This window comes from Plectropomus leopardus, chromosome 10 (genome assembly GCF_008729295.1).
Source record: "Plectropomus leopardus isolate mb chromosome 10, YSFRI_Pleo_2.0, whole genome shotgun sequence".
NCBI classification, from domain to species: domain Eukaryota; kingdom Metazoa; phylum Chordata; class Actinopteri; order Perciformes; family Serranidae; genus Plectropomus; species Plectropomus leopardus.
This window is the reverse complement of record NC_056472.1, coordinates 24,396,180-24,410,571: the sequence shown is the minus strand read 5'-3', so window position 1 is coordinate 24,410,571 and position 14,392 is coordinate 24,396,180. Positions and strand designations below refer to the sequence as shown.

General features: G+C 38.3%; 2 protein-coding genes across 2 annotated transcripts in view; both read right to left on the bottom strand.

The window, feature by feature from the left end:
- Positions 1-968: 968 nt before the first annotated feature.
- On the bottom strand, positions 969-3,542 carry jagn1a (jagunal homolog 1a). The gene is made up of 3 exons (XM_042495132.1): positions 3,484-3,542; positions 2,443-2,543; positions 969-1,973 (listed from the first exon to the last, which is right to left on the bottom strand). The coding sequence occupies exons 2-3, from the start codon at positions 2,529-2,531 to the stop codon at positions 1,511-1,513; spliced, it is 552 nt and encodes a 183-aa protein (XP_042351066.1). The 5' UTR covers positions 2,532-2,543; positions 3,484-3,542; the 3' UTR covers positions 969-1,510.
- A 2,694-nt stretch (positions 3,543-6,236) lies between these two features.
- The window catches only part of col8a1a (collagen, type VIII, alpha 1a), a 35,981-nt gene continuing 27,825 nt past the window's right edge, over positions 6,237-14,392 (bottom strand). Inside the window, exons 2-3 of the mRNA XM_042495133.1 lie at positions 9,087-9,390; positions 6,237-8,251 (exon numbers count right to left, since the gene is read on the bottom strand). Of these exons, the coding sequence (XP_042351067.1) occupies positions 6,315-8,251; positions 9,087-9,390 (2,241 nt within the window). The 3' untranslated portion in view covers positions 6,237-6,314. The remainder of the gene's footprint in view (positions 8,252-9,086; positions 9,391-14,392) is intronic.

Sequence of the window (14,392 nt, the reverse complement as noted above, 5' to 3'; positions counted from 1 at the left end):
AGCAAAGGCTAACTCCTATACAAGATACAGTATCAGTTTCTATTTTATTTCTAATCATTTTCATCTCCAAACACTTATTTTAACTTTCACTATTTTTTTTTTTCTTTTTTCCCCTAATACACATTTATCCCTTTGTAACCTGCACAATAATTTATGGAATAAGAAAAGGGTAATAAGTAACTTAGGAAGAAATGACCCAGACAGTAGCAAAAAATTAGTAAAAGTAAATACAAAATAAATTCCTGAAAATTAGTTTAATAAAACAAATTTAAAAATACTAAAGAAAGTTAAAAAAAAAAAAAAAAAAAAAAAGCAAAAAAGGTTTTGGGAAAAAGTGCTTAAAAAATGATAATAATTGTGTAACATAATTTTGAGTATGTAACTATGACAATTATAAACATTGATGTTCATCGTTGTACTAGCTTTCTATAAAAAAAAAAATTTCTAAATTTACTTATTTTCTGTAATTTATGGAACATTTCTTACCAAGTTGCTCACTGAATTTTTCCCCATGTTTTTAAAAGAAATTACACAAATTTGTGAAAGGTGTCTGAAATCAGCACAAGAAAAGCGATGTTGCTCCAGGTTTCAAAGGGTTTAATCGGCATTTTTGGAGGGAACTGAGACTTAAAGGAAAACAATTTTCAAAATTCATACAGTACATGTTATTCATATGATCTAAGATGGTCCGAAACTATTATTAACATTGAAAATTCTCTGCCAAATCCAAAAGCTGGAGCGCTAAAACTTAAACTGATGATAGATGGACCTTGTTGGGAGCTATAAGGACACAAGACTCAAGTTCAAAAAATGAACTGCAGGAACTGAGTGATGCCACCAGCAGCAACATGCCCAAAGAACCAAATGAAATTTTCATAGTGGCTGCTGATTTTAATCAACTCATCCTTCAACTCCAAAGATGTAGCAGGAAATTTTTTATTTTTTTTTAATTTTTGTTTAAAATTGTCTAAAATGACTAATAAATCTACCATCAACCTTCATAGTGTGTAAAGTCTGGAGCTGCTCCTCAGAAAATGAGTCAGGAACAATGTTACAGGTGACAATTCGAAGCAAAATGTTTATGTTCGAACAGTTCATGCCTTCTTCCTGTACTTACATAAGTACAAGCACCTCTTAATTTAGAAATGACAATGAGGTCTTTAAAATGACTTATTTCTCTGTTTGGAGAAAAGCTACACTCTACACTCAGTGATGAACAGGGGATAAGATAATTAAAAACGTGTTTATGGATGTTGCTTTGACGCCTCTCCTGATTGTGAGCTCAACACTTATAATCTGCTTTAAATAAATAAATAAATAAATAAATATGACAAGAAAGTCCAGGCTCCTGCATAAATTGTACATCTCATTCTACTTAACCTTTATACTTCAGGGAACACTGGTGTCTACATGATAATAAGTGAATAAATAGACATGAATAAAAGTCATAACTTCTGAATAGATTAAAATAAAAACACAGTTTTGCCCAGTCGCAGGTTTCTTCACTCCATTATTTCTTCTTCTTCTCCTGAGTGGCATCAAACCATGAGTCTAACAGCTTCTTCATGTAATATAACTGCCAGGCATGCACTTGAACAGCAACCACCATAATGAGGTACATAACAGTCACTGCAGAGAAGCCGAAAATGAAGCGGTAGGCCTTTCCATGGCGGTAGAGCTGCTGCGCTACAGGAAACATCTCCATCCCTCCATAAATGAGAGGTGCCACAGAGAAGAGCCCTGCGCTGATCATGGATATGACCAGGTAACTGATATTGTTCTTTGGCAGTGACAGGCTGCTGCAGAGCAGAGGGAGCAGGCTGAGCAGGTAGGGGTACTCCCACTGGTACGGCATGGACACTGTGTCATGTGACACCAGTTCAAAGTGGCTGACAGTCACCTGTGCCGCCACCAGCAGCCAGAGGAGAAGGTGGACCAGGTTTAACTTCCGCACCTCTGACTTCAGGGAGGCACTGCAAAACCGAGTAAAGACAGACAAAGCGTGTTTGCAACCCTGATTGATTCAGAGATAACATTCAAACAATCAATTAATTTGTTTATTTATCACAAAAAAATCATAAAATCCAATTTTGTGAAATGTAGCTATAAGTTCCATCAATTGGTAAATTCAAAATTGTGTGGGAAAAATACATGAATGTCAAAGTTTAGGATTAGGCAGGGTCTTGATTCAGGATCCTTGTGGTCTGAGGGTAAAAGCTCTTCCTGAGCCTTTGATACCAGCAAAGCAGTTTGATTCTTGTAAAATCGTGGGAAGAGGGCGATGAGCAAAAAAATGCCCCAAAAATAGTAAGAAATTGTTAAAAAGAAAATTACCTAAGCATCAGGCATCTCTGGTAAAACAGCCTCTGCCGGGCCTTTTTCACCACTGACTTAGTATGCATGTTTAATGGTAACGATCAGAAATAGATCATTGTTACTTGCCTCATTTGGTAAGACGGGACCACCCTCTCTCTGTGTTTGAAGTCACTTCCATTGACACCAGCAGCTCTGAGACCGACACGTGACGTCATGTTGAGGGAAGCCTACTGAAACACAAAACAAATCTTATTTCAGAAGTCAAAACCTGACAGAACCTGTTCTTGTATTTGTATCTGTTCTGTTCATGTAAGTATTTTGCATTCTTTATTTTGCATTTGTATTTGTTTTCTTTTTGCATTTCATGCAAAGCATCTTTGAGTACCCAGAAAAGTGTTACATAAGTCCTTTCTGTTATTATTATTATTATTATTATGATTATCATTATTATTATTATTAGAACTGGAGCTGCAACTAAACCAATACTTTAATGATTTAATGATTAGTTTTTACACTATTTTAACCAAATTTAAAAAAAAAAAACACTCATCAAACTTTTCTAAAGCCCAAATTAAGTCTTTTTTTCTTTTCTTTTCTGGCAGCAATGCCAAATTTATTCATGATACTTAATATGTACCATCACATATGTGAGAAAAATCAGCAAATCCTAACAACTGGAAGCCAGAATTAAGTTATGTTTGAGCGTTTTTGATCGACTCAAACAATAAATTATTCACCAAAACAGCTGCAGTTGCAAACTTGATTTATTTCAAGCCTTAATACAACACTGACACCTTTAGCTTGCTCGTATCACAACATGACAAGAACCAATGAGGCAGGCGCTGCAACACGGTCCAGAGTGGAGAGCAAATCGACTAAATAATGACATGTAATTATCCACAATAAGCCAGACTGTTGTCTGATTCTGACACCAAGGAGTTAACAACTACTTTAACTGAAAGTGACTCCTTTCATGCAGATTATTTGGGCTGATGTACCGATATGAAGCAGGCTACCGCGTTAGCTTGATGCTAGCTAACTTAATTCAGCATTACCTGTAAACAGATATAGTTAGGTACTGTCTGCTTTGGGCTGCTATCGTATTATTACTGTCAATTACAACAGAGCGTGACACCATGTCATATTGATATTGCTAACAATACTCACCGCTGTGTATTTCCGTAGCGTTTAGCTGGGGCTCCTTTGCTGAATATGAACTAACAAAAGATGTGACAGATGTTACCACCCGCTCAGCGCATGCGCACAACCTCAGCCGATAACAGAAAGACCACGCCCACCGCAGCATCAGCACCTCTGCTCACAGCAGCAGCTGTAAACATCATCCATTCATCATTTTGACCTAAAGTGACACCTTTATCACGTCAGGTGATGTTTAACATATGATGCACATATTGAAGGCGATATTTCATATTCTTACTTCTACTTATTTACTGTAGGCCGTATCCTCCAGAGACCTGGTTAATTATATTTCTCTCCTTTTGGAAGATAAGTGATCAAATTTACAAAGATATATTGTTTCTGTTCTTCGTGTGGATGCTGTTTTTCATTTAAGAGTTTTAACAATATCATAGTAAGATTTTTTTTTAAAACAATTTCCCACACTTCAAGAAAATGGGAAACCTTTAGAGTCAAGGATATTCTCTATGCTTTACATCAGAGCGACTGTAACGTATCCCTATTTCCTGCAGGTATCAATTAAGTATTCTTTATTCAGATTTTTCCCATTGGCAATCCAGGTTTGCTTCTGAGAGATGCTTTAAGAAAACCTGTAACTCGCTCACTCCAGATTTTTGATGTGCAAAAACAATGTCTTTTCAAGCATTTTAAAATACTTATTACCCTATCAATCATAACATGATTGTCATGACGACCTTAAACATCCATGGACCAAAGCTACCAACTAAACAGGTTAATGGGATTAATGGGATATTTTGTACTTAATATGGAGTAAAAAATTAATCCAGTCATCATGGACTGAATCTTTCAAAGCTAGCAGACAGAGTGGTAGGCTATGTAAAGCATCTTACTTTTTTTATGTTGCTTATATGCAGAAATCTAACATGAGTAAATCACTTGAACAGCTTAAGATGAATGGGGTTGTTTTGCTTTCGCTAAGCTTAGAAATACAGATGTCAACAACATTTTTCTTTTTATTAAACATTTTTATTTAGAAAAAACAACACAGACAATAATAACAATTGTGAAACATTAAGACATAAAATCTTTGGTTACAACAGCAATATTAGCACCATTGTTAAAAGGAGAAATATATATTTATTTCCTTTAAAAGTTGCCATGCTTTATGTAATTATGTAATTACAGGCCACTGGCAGATAAAGTAATAAATTATTGACATAACTGCTGGTTTGAATTTCTGCAACATTCAATATTCTGAGTGAAATGTTATCTAAATGTATTTGCGATTTCACCATAAACATCGCAAATTTAGCTCTCCAAAGATTTTGGAGAACTTAATTTGGTTTCCTTACTTCAAACAAGAGGAACTAGATAACAACTAAGTCCCACTGTTAAAGTGTTTCATTTCAAAATAGCAGTTCCATATGGATTACGCTTACAAAAGAGTTACAGAATATAATCAGTTGCATTTTAAATTAAGAAGAGTAAGTAAGAATACATTTTATTTTATATCTAAAATGGTTTTGCTTTGAAATTAAACTAAATGCAAAGTCATTATTCACTAAATCCCTGTTTTAGAGTATTATATTGTAGATACAACTGTACAAATGTACATGTTCAAAAGCAGGATCTGTGCTCTCATATTTACCATGTGCCACTTATACCTGTATAATGCTACAGTTTAGTTAGAGCCACAGAGATGCTGTATAGTGTGGAATTTTCTGTATATGGTGTTGTCATGCTTAATAAAGGCTAGAGTGTGGAGTGGTTTCATAGTTCAGGGCAAAATTGTGTGTTTGTTTTACCTTTGCATTTCTTGTACAAAAAAAAGTTTTCTTTACACCTATAAATCAAACAAAAAAACATAAAATATCACATTCTTACTCTTTGAATCTCACTCATGGGAGCAATTGTCAGTCAACAACATATATCATGCATGTGATTTTGTAATTTCGACCTTTTAAAAAAAAAATTTGCTCCTATAAGTGATTTCAATTAATAGTTCACCACCACTACCAGTTGTCCCTATATGTTAGGCCTTCATACACTTGAGGTGAAAGTCATTTAGGTTGCTCATACAATGATTTTGCAGAGTTAATTATTTTTGGGGTAATCAATGTGGAAGCTTTAGAAACTGTTTCTTTGAAAATATGAATTAGAGTACACAGTTAACCTTTTCCCAAAACTCAGTCATTTGCAGGTTAACTTTTCCTCCTAAAACATACAAACTGCTGCAATGCAAGCCTTTCAACTGTCATTCTGAAGACAAGAATCCTTTTACATGCTTTTCTGACAAAACTGTATTTATACATAGGTATGCATGCAAAAATATAAATGTCCGACCAAAATGAATATGCCATCATGTATTCTACTGTTTTTCACATTCTTCACCACATGGGGTAGCTGCCAGTTTTGAAGAGGTGCAGGGACAAAATTTGACATTGTTGCAACAATGTAACCAGAATTCAACGGCTTATATTCTTTTGCAGACACTTCACATGTTCCCTTCATATGTTGGTACAAATTGCACTTTTATGGGTTTCTGGCTCTCTTCTATATGCAAATACATACTCGAGGTGTTCTTTGAATGCCTTCCATACATTCATATCTTCAAAGCTGAAGAAAACATCTTTGCTCTCCCAATTAAGCAGCTATAAGGCTATACAGTATAAAAGCTGCTGTACATACAAACAGTCATACTTCAGATTTTTCCGCTCATCTCTGCTAACAAGATCAATATTTTGATGACATTAAAAAGACTGCACTCATGTTTTGTATCATACAAAAACATGCTCCCACTTTGTTCGCACTGAAGCCTCCCTCTCTCTCCCTGCAGAGGTTTACATCGGATATAACAAATACCCAGAGAAGGAGGAGTGCACATACTGCCCTGCGTAAAGTCCTGAGGCCTGATCTGAGGGCAGCTGAATATACACAGTGTCCCCGGGTTGTAGAGGTAGTACTGCACTCCCCGATGCTTGATCTAGGAAACCCTTTTTGTATTCATCATATGTATACATTACTGGCTCATTGTTCCTCATCAAAGCCACCCACACGTTAGCTCCTTTGCAATGAACATGGTAGGCAAAGTAATAAATGCCAGGCATGTCACAGGTGAAGATTCCTGTCTCAGGGTTGTAATTTTGGCGACCATTGTACAGGAGCTTGTCAAAGATGACCGGAGTGCCCACAGGTGGAAAGGGTGTTGTTACTACTGCTGTGAATGCTGGCATTTCCAACCCACTGGCACCCATCACTTCTGCCCCATTGCCTGCATATTGTCCCTTCTTACCATAACCCCCAGCCTTAACACCATCGAGTGCGGGGCCCATCTGAGAGAGCACTCCTGCCATGTCGGGAGACAGACCAGATGCTCCAGGTGGGCCTGGTGGGCCAGGAGGGCCAGGCAGACCTGGTTGTCCAGGGGGTCCAGATGAGCCCTCTTTTCCTGGGGGTCCTGCGGGACCGGGAAGACCTGGATTGCCCTCACCTGCAGTGCCTGGTGGACCGGTTAGACCTCTTTCTCCTTTTGGCCCTGGAAGACCAGGAGGCCCAATTGGCCCCGCTGTGCCATCCATTCCAGGGATTCCTTTAGGACCTTGAGGTCCCATTTCACCAGGTAATCCACCTTGTCCTTTGGGCCCAGGAAGTCCTTGAGGACCAGGGTTGCCAGGTAGACCTTTGTGCCCAATGTCTCCTTTGGCACCACTTGGTCCGGGTGGACCTCTCGGTCCTGACTCTCCACGATCTCCAGGCAGACCATCCTTCCCAGGTAACCCAGGGGCACCTGGTTCACCCTGGGCTCCATCAAGCCCTTGCGGTCCTCCTTCTCCACAGTCTCCTTTTGGACCAGGTGCACCTACACCTCCTGGGGTTCCCATAGGGCCTGGAGGACCTGGAGGGCCATTTGGTCCAGGGGGTCCAAGCATTCCAGGTAGTCCTCCGTGGCCCTTATCTCCTTTTGGTCCTGGAAGTCCAGGTGGCCCACCCATACCTTTATCACCCTTTGGTCCTGGGAGCCCTGGTTTACCAAATCCAGGCAGTCCTGGCTTTCCTGGCAAACCTGGTGGTCCTGGATGACCTTTTCCACCTGGCATGCCTGGTTGTCCTGGCAGGCCATTTTGACCTGGCTTTCCTTGACCAGGTAGACCTGGTGGGCCAGGCTTTCCTCCTTCACCAGGTGTCCCAGCTGGTCCTGGCTCTCCAGGATGTCCTTTCTCACCTGGTGGTCCTTGTGGCCCTGGTGCTCCATTCAACCCAGGTTTTCCAAAACCAGGCAGCCCTCTTGGGCCAGCAGGTCCTGGGGGCCCTGGGAGCCCTTTGTGACCAGGTTGGCCTGGCAGGCCCATTCCTTTGTCTCCTTTGGGTCCTGGTAATCCTGGTAGACCTGGCAGACCTTTGTGACCTGGCTCTCCTTTGGTCCCTGGTTGCCCGGGTAATCCCTGTACTCCTGGTCTACCTATTCCTGGTAGCCCAGGTGGTCCTGGGGGACCCTGAGGTCCTGGCTGCCCAGCTGGCCCTTCTTCACCCCTAGGGCCCATTTCTCCTTGTGGTCCAGCCTCCCCATTTGCTCCTGGCTTGCCTGGCAGTCCTGGCAAACCTGGTTTTCCTACTCCGGGCCCTCCTGGTGGACCAGGAGGTCCAGGTCGTCCTGCAGGTCCAGGCAGTCCATTCCCTGGAGGTCCAGGAGGTCCTGCAGGTCCCTCTGGTCCAGGTGGCCCAGCTGGGCCTTGCTCTCCTTGGGGAATTCCCTCAGCACCACCAGGGATTGTCTGACCTGTGAGAATTGAGATAAATATTAAAGAAATAAATGATGAAATAAAAAAAGGTTATCAATACGCACGCATACTCAACACACAAATAGTGTCCCAGGGACAGCGTTTCTCTGTAGGATAACCCAGGGGCGTCGCCCTGGGTCCCTCATTATAAAGCCTATGGGATTTTTCCATTGGATTTGGATGATTGCAGAAAATAAACTCTATGGCAGACAAACATTTATAAAACTTACACATTTTGCTCAGTGATTTCCAAAAATGAACACCACTTTCAGGATTTCTGAAGCCTAAATGAAATCGCCGAAAAGAAAAAGCTAATGCTATAACAAAATACACTACAGTCGTATAGCCACCGTTACAAGGCTGTTCGGCACGGCCCAGCATGACGATGTTCTGTAGTCTCATTTAGCCACTTGCTAGCAACCGCATTTTAAAGACACATGAAAGCTTTCAAGTTTGCAGGTGAAGTATTTACTGATGTATTTTATGTTTTAGAACTAAATGTGAAAGAAAGTGTGTGTTAACCACAGACCACAGAGCTTCTAACCAAAAACCCATTCAAAAAACACATTAACTTTGAGACAAGAGAACTAGTGGTGCTGAAATGCCGATTTATTTCCAGGTTTAAGGACTAATTACTGGGGTTCTCTGTCGGGTTTAAAAATACTTCCAAATGATATTTTCTTTCTGGGACTTTAAGAAACAGTAACAAATAACTTACAATATGCCATTAAAAATAAAGACACATTTGTGATGACTGTGAAGAGAAGTTATGTCACATGCGTTTAAGATCCAGAGATTGCTGGTTACTGTTGTTGAAAATGTTTACTTTCTCACCTTTGTCTTGGCCACCTTTATAACCGCCTCCTTTACGAGCATTTTCTTTGCCCTTGTGCATGGGCATCTGGGGTGGCTCCTTCCTGTAGTGGGGATACTGCATGTAGGGCACTTCTTTGCCAAGGTACTGCTGTTGAGGAAAGCCTTCTTTGCCAACACCCATGTGCTGGAGGTGCTGCATGGGCTGGTACTGCTGAGGGTGTTGCTTGTGTCCGTAGTACGCCCCAGCACTCACATAAGTGAGTACTGCAAGCTGTAGCAGCGTCAGGAAGTGGGGGACAGGGAGGGGAGGCATGGCCAAGGCCTGTATGGAAAAGTAGAAAAAGACAAAATATGAGAGACAGATCAGTCTTTAAATCTTATATGTTAGTTAGTGGCTCAGACATTGTTGTGGTATCAGTTCAGCATTTCTTGAAATACTACAAATCTTCAAGTGTATGAGACAAGTGGACAACCTCATTTATAAAATGCAAGTAATAGGAGGTCGTACTCTGTCTCCCTCTGCTGGATATATCGTGCAATACAGCTACACGATGGTGGTGTGAGCAGTGTTTCAGCCATTTGCAGTAACAGCATGTGTGCATATCACCTTGTTAATATTGTCATGACAAGAATCAGAGTCAGTTTCTGCTTAATCTTTGAGTAAATGGTTTGGTTAAGTTACTGTAGGCCATTTGAAAATGACTAATCTAATTTATTCTATAAAACCACTATAAATAGTATCACCTAATGACCCATTGAACCTTTTCTTTACTTTTTTTAATTTTCTTTTTTTTTCGGGAGTGGGTGGGGGGTCCTTTTATTTGATAGCACAAATAGTGTGAAAGGGGGAGAAAGAGGAGATGGCATGCAGCAAAGGGCAGAGGGTGGAATTGGATCCACGGCTGCTGTAAAAAGACTTTTTATAAACGTTGTGCCCACTCTACCGGTGAGTTAATGGGCACCCCATTGAACCATTTTCGCATAGCGAAACTGGAATTTCTTCATTTGATACAATGTATTTGATACACTTTTCGATACAAAAATTGACATTGGCAGCATACCACTGAAATGTTTTAAAGAAAAATATAACAAGGCTATAACAAGATAATCTTTTATTGGTTAATAGTAGAAAATAGCAGAATGACTGTAAGTAAACATTAAAATTAGGATAGAGCAAAAGCACGCAGCTGGTATTTGAGGATAAGCAAATATACAGAATCTATATGAATCAATGGATCAGTATTTTTTGACAACTCCAATTCCATAACAGAAAACCTCAGTGAGATTTATTTTCAGTCATGACCAACCATTTCCATTAATATAGTGTGAAAAAATAGATAAAGAAAAGGTATTAAGTGCCTAAAAAAATGTCAACAACAGTAACAACAGAAGCAACAAAATGCAGGGTTCAAACTGCTTCAATTTAATCTGCTTTTGAATGAACTATGCAGATGTTTTTTTTGTAAATTTATACCATGGAAAAGCTCTAACTGCGAAATGTTGCAGAAAAATGAAGTGACCGTATGATTGTATATCTTTGATACGGAGTTCTGCAACAAAGTGCCCAATTTTATCATAACACAGAGTAGCTTTCTTTTTATAATTTGTGATCTTTATTGACAGGGTTGCAAATGTCAAATACTGATTCTGCACTTTAAGGGAAGACACCAGTGAAAACAGTTTTGTTTGTTTAATTTAATTTCAATTTTGAGATTTTGGGCTGCTTTTCTCCCATAATGTCTCATGTCAGACCATGGAAGGAAAACATTGAAAATACACATTAAGGTTTTTAATTTTATGTCAGATTTCTGCTCTGGAAATGCATGGAAAAAGCATCAAAATGAAACAAGAAATTTGAATCTGGCTTTATTCATTGTTCATATTTCTGTTCTTGAAATATCTGCAAATTATTGCGTATTTACTCAGATAACACCTCATTTGCATGTTTGAACATAACAGTTCATGAAATATGTAATACAAAAACAGAATGTAAGTAATCAACTTGGGAAGTTTCACAGTGATATCTATGAATTAAACTATTTACATACTTGGAAAATGTTATGCTTGAGAACAATAAGTCAAAATGTGTGTTAATTTTGGCTTTGGCTGACCTCAAGCTAAAATGGTGTCTGGTCAGCTTTTATTAATACTTGACACCAGTTTTCTTGTGCTGCATTCAGATGCCTTTAACATACATTTAAACCTCTGAAACCTAAGCAATCTGGTTATTTCTTTCTAAAACATGGCTAAAAAGGCACTGAGCAATTTGGTAAGAGATTTCCTGCAAATTGCAAAAAAAATTGGAAAAAGATGACAAGAAAATTACCTGAAAATAAGCAGAGAGAGAGAAAGAAAGACAATTATGTGAAGGTAATAATAATCTTAAAAAAAATAAGGAAAATGTCTAAGAAAACATATTTCTAACTTTTTCCACAGTTTTTGAAAGATATCAGGTCAATTTGCTAAGTTCTTAAAGAGTTCGAAAAAATACTTCGGAGACAAACACCAATGTGTCACTTTCACTAGCTTAGCTGGAATAAACTGCTCTCAGACAGAATACTCCTTTCAATGACCTCAGATGTCCATGTCATTATAATATTATGCTATCATCATATTATTTCTTTAAGTGTGAGCAGAGAAAAATGTGATGCATTTGGGTCACCTGTCAAATGCTTAAAAAATGTTTGTGTTTATATGATTAATGAGTCCCACTGTCTGAGATTTGCAGTGATGTTACAATGAAAACATTTGTATGAACATGCACACGTTGCCTGACACTCAAGGTTTTTTTTTTCTTTCTCTTTTTACAAGCGTGTGAAGTATTTCTGCCACCTCCTGGTTAACTCACTGGTGTGCACAGCCCTCCTGCTTCTATTAATAAGAGCATTCTTGTCTATCTTGTATCTCTGCAACACATTCAGTTAGGGATTTAACGCAAAAATAAAAATTCTTATTAATTACACAAAAAGTCAAGTGAGACAATGACAGGAGGATGTCAGTCAAATAAATACATCTCTGAACAAACAGGGTTACGCTCCAGCTGTGCAGTTCATACCATATATTTATGTTTTATATCCATTTTTAAACCCCTAAGTTTGCTTCAACTGGTCAGAAACCGAGCGAGGCAGAGAACTTTTTCTTTGGCTCCACATCCCATGAATAACCCACTATAATCTGCTCCTCAGAGTGTACTCAGTAATTCTTTACAAGTGTCATTTCCACCTCAGTCTCAGTCCACTCATCTCCTGCCACGCTCATTTTATTACAGCCAACTCATCTGTAGCTTTTCTAATTCACATCCTAAACCACATCCTTAGTGTCCACTCCATCACTGGCTCTTTGGATCTTTTCCGCCCTCTGACCTTTTCTCAGCCGACTGGTGATTTTGACATGGCCGTGCCACTGTCTCCCCTGATGAGAGCTGGCCTTTGAAAGAAGCACACCTAGTTTCCACAGTGACAGAAGCCAGACATGCCAAAGAGTCCGGAGGAATGCCGCTGGGTTTTTCCCAACAAGAACTGGGACCTATTTTGGAGCGGAAGCTGCAGTCTGTTCCCAGTAATCAACAATGTGATCCATATATAAAAAGTAATTTAGGAGGCCTATTATCACCATCTAATTAAATACATGATTGCAGGATAAAAAAAATCTTAATTTATTGATCTAGTGAAACCATTTAAGTTCATAATTTTGACAAGTTGTGTTGACATAATAATGTTGATTACTACATCAGCTAAATATTGTGTAAAATGTAAGCTCCAATTCATGCGTTAATTAATTTAAAATAAAATTTAAGTTTTAGTAAGGTAATGAAACTGGCTTGATAATTTAACTTCTCCACCTTTACTTCAAAATTTTAAGTCTCCTCCTTTGACTACCAAAAATGCCTGGACAGTTTAGACTGTTTTAGGGGCCTGTAGGACAAACAACTATAACATAAAGGAAATTTCGTACTTAAAAAGTGATGTTTAGCTGTCAGTTATTAAGCAAGCACAACTTAAAAATGCCTTTGATTATACAGAAGTTAATTTCTCTAATTCAACATAGTGCACTCAAAGTTTTTTATTAGAAGTTGTCATAAATCAAAAAGATTGATGCAAATAACTGCATTTTTTTTAGAGTACATACATAATACACAGAAGAGAAGGAGATGTACAAAAATCAAGCTGATCTCTGAGAGTGACAAACTGAGCAACAACCTTTTTCTATTATTCATATTATCATTGTTATATTATGGTTTTAAGTAAGAATACTGCTTTGTTAAGAGGGTAAAAAAAAGAGTTGAACACATTAAAGGTGTATTTGTAAGTTATAAGCAAATGGATGGTTAACTGTTACAACATTTATCATCAGTACATTGGTCATATATAATGAACAAACAAGCATCACTGATTGTGGTTTAAAAAATGGTGATGTTATCCATTCACTCTATGATGCAAGGAAAAATGAAAGACCTATTAGAGGTGCGGACTGGTTTTAGGGGGTGAGAAGAAATAGATGAAAGAGGTGCGCTCATCCTGAGACATTTGTCAGGTTGAAATATTCAGACACACTTTTGCCAACAAATACTCAGGGTCAAGAAAACGATCAAAAGTGTGTTTGAAGTGCCTGAAATGTTTTGAGGTTTTGTGAAAAAGGGTCAAACTTCAATGGCTTTCTTTTTGGGCATAGAACAACCAGTGGGGTTTTTTAAAAATGTTTTTTTGTGAGTGATTTTTATCAAACAAAATGTATATTCCATCTTTTAATAAGAGCAAAAACTGAATTTTAAAAAATCCGTCTATAAATGTATTCAAAATAATATTTAAATGTATGTGCATATTCAGTTAAAACGGTGATAAATATTGACCTGCTCATGGTTTATTTCAGATATCTACAGAATTGTTATTATTATTATTTTTTTTTAACATCCTTTGGGGGTCATTTTTGAAATTCCTGCTTTTCTGGTCACATTGTGTCGGGGAAATTTTTCACAATAAAAAAGCCTTAAACATTTCCTAAAAACATACTTTAATCAGAAAGGATATCATGATTTTATCTGAGCTGTCAATTTCATTGCCATCTTATTGATTTTAGTAGTTCATCTTGATTTCAGTTTTGGGGACATGTATGACATTTTAGTTTAATTCTTCTGTTTTGAAGTGAATTATTAACAAATGATGGCACGGAGGAAAAGCCTGCAGTAAGAGCACTCACACATACAGTACACACACAGTTTCATATAAAATCTTTTTGCAAAGTCCCAACAGTCTTCACTGACTTTTCCATTGGGAGAAAATCAGCCTGGATCACAAAATCAGTGTTTTCATAGCTTTGCATAAAAC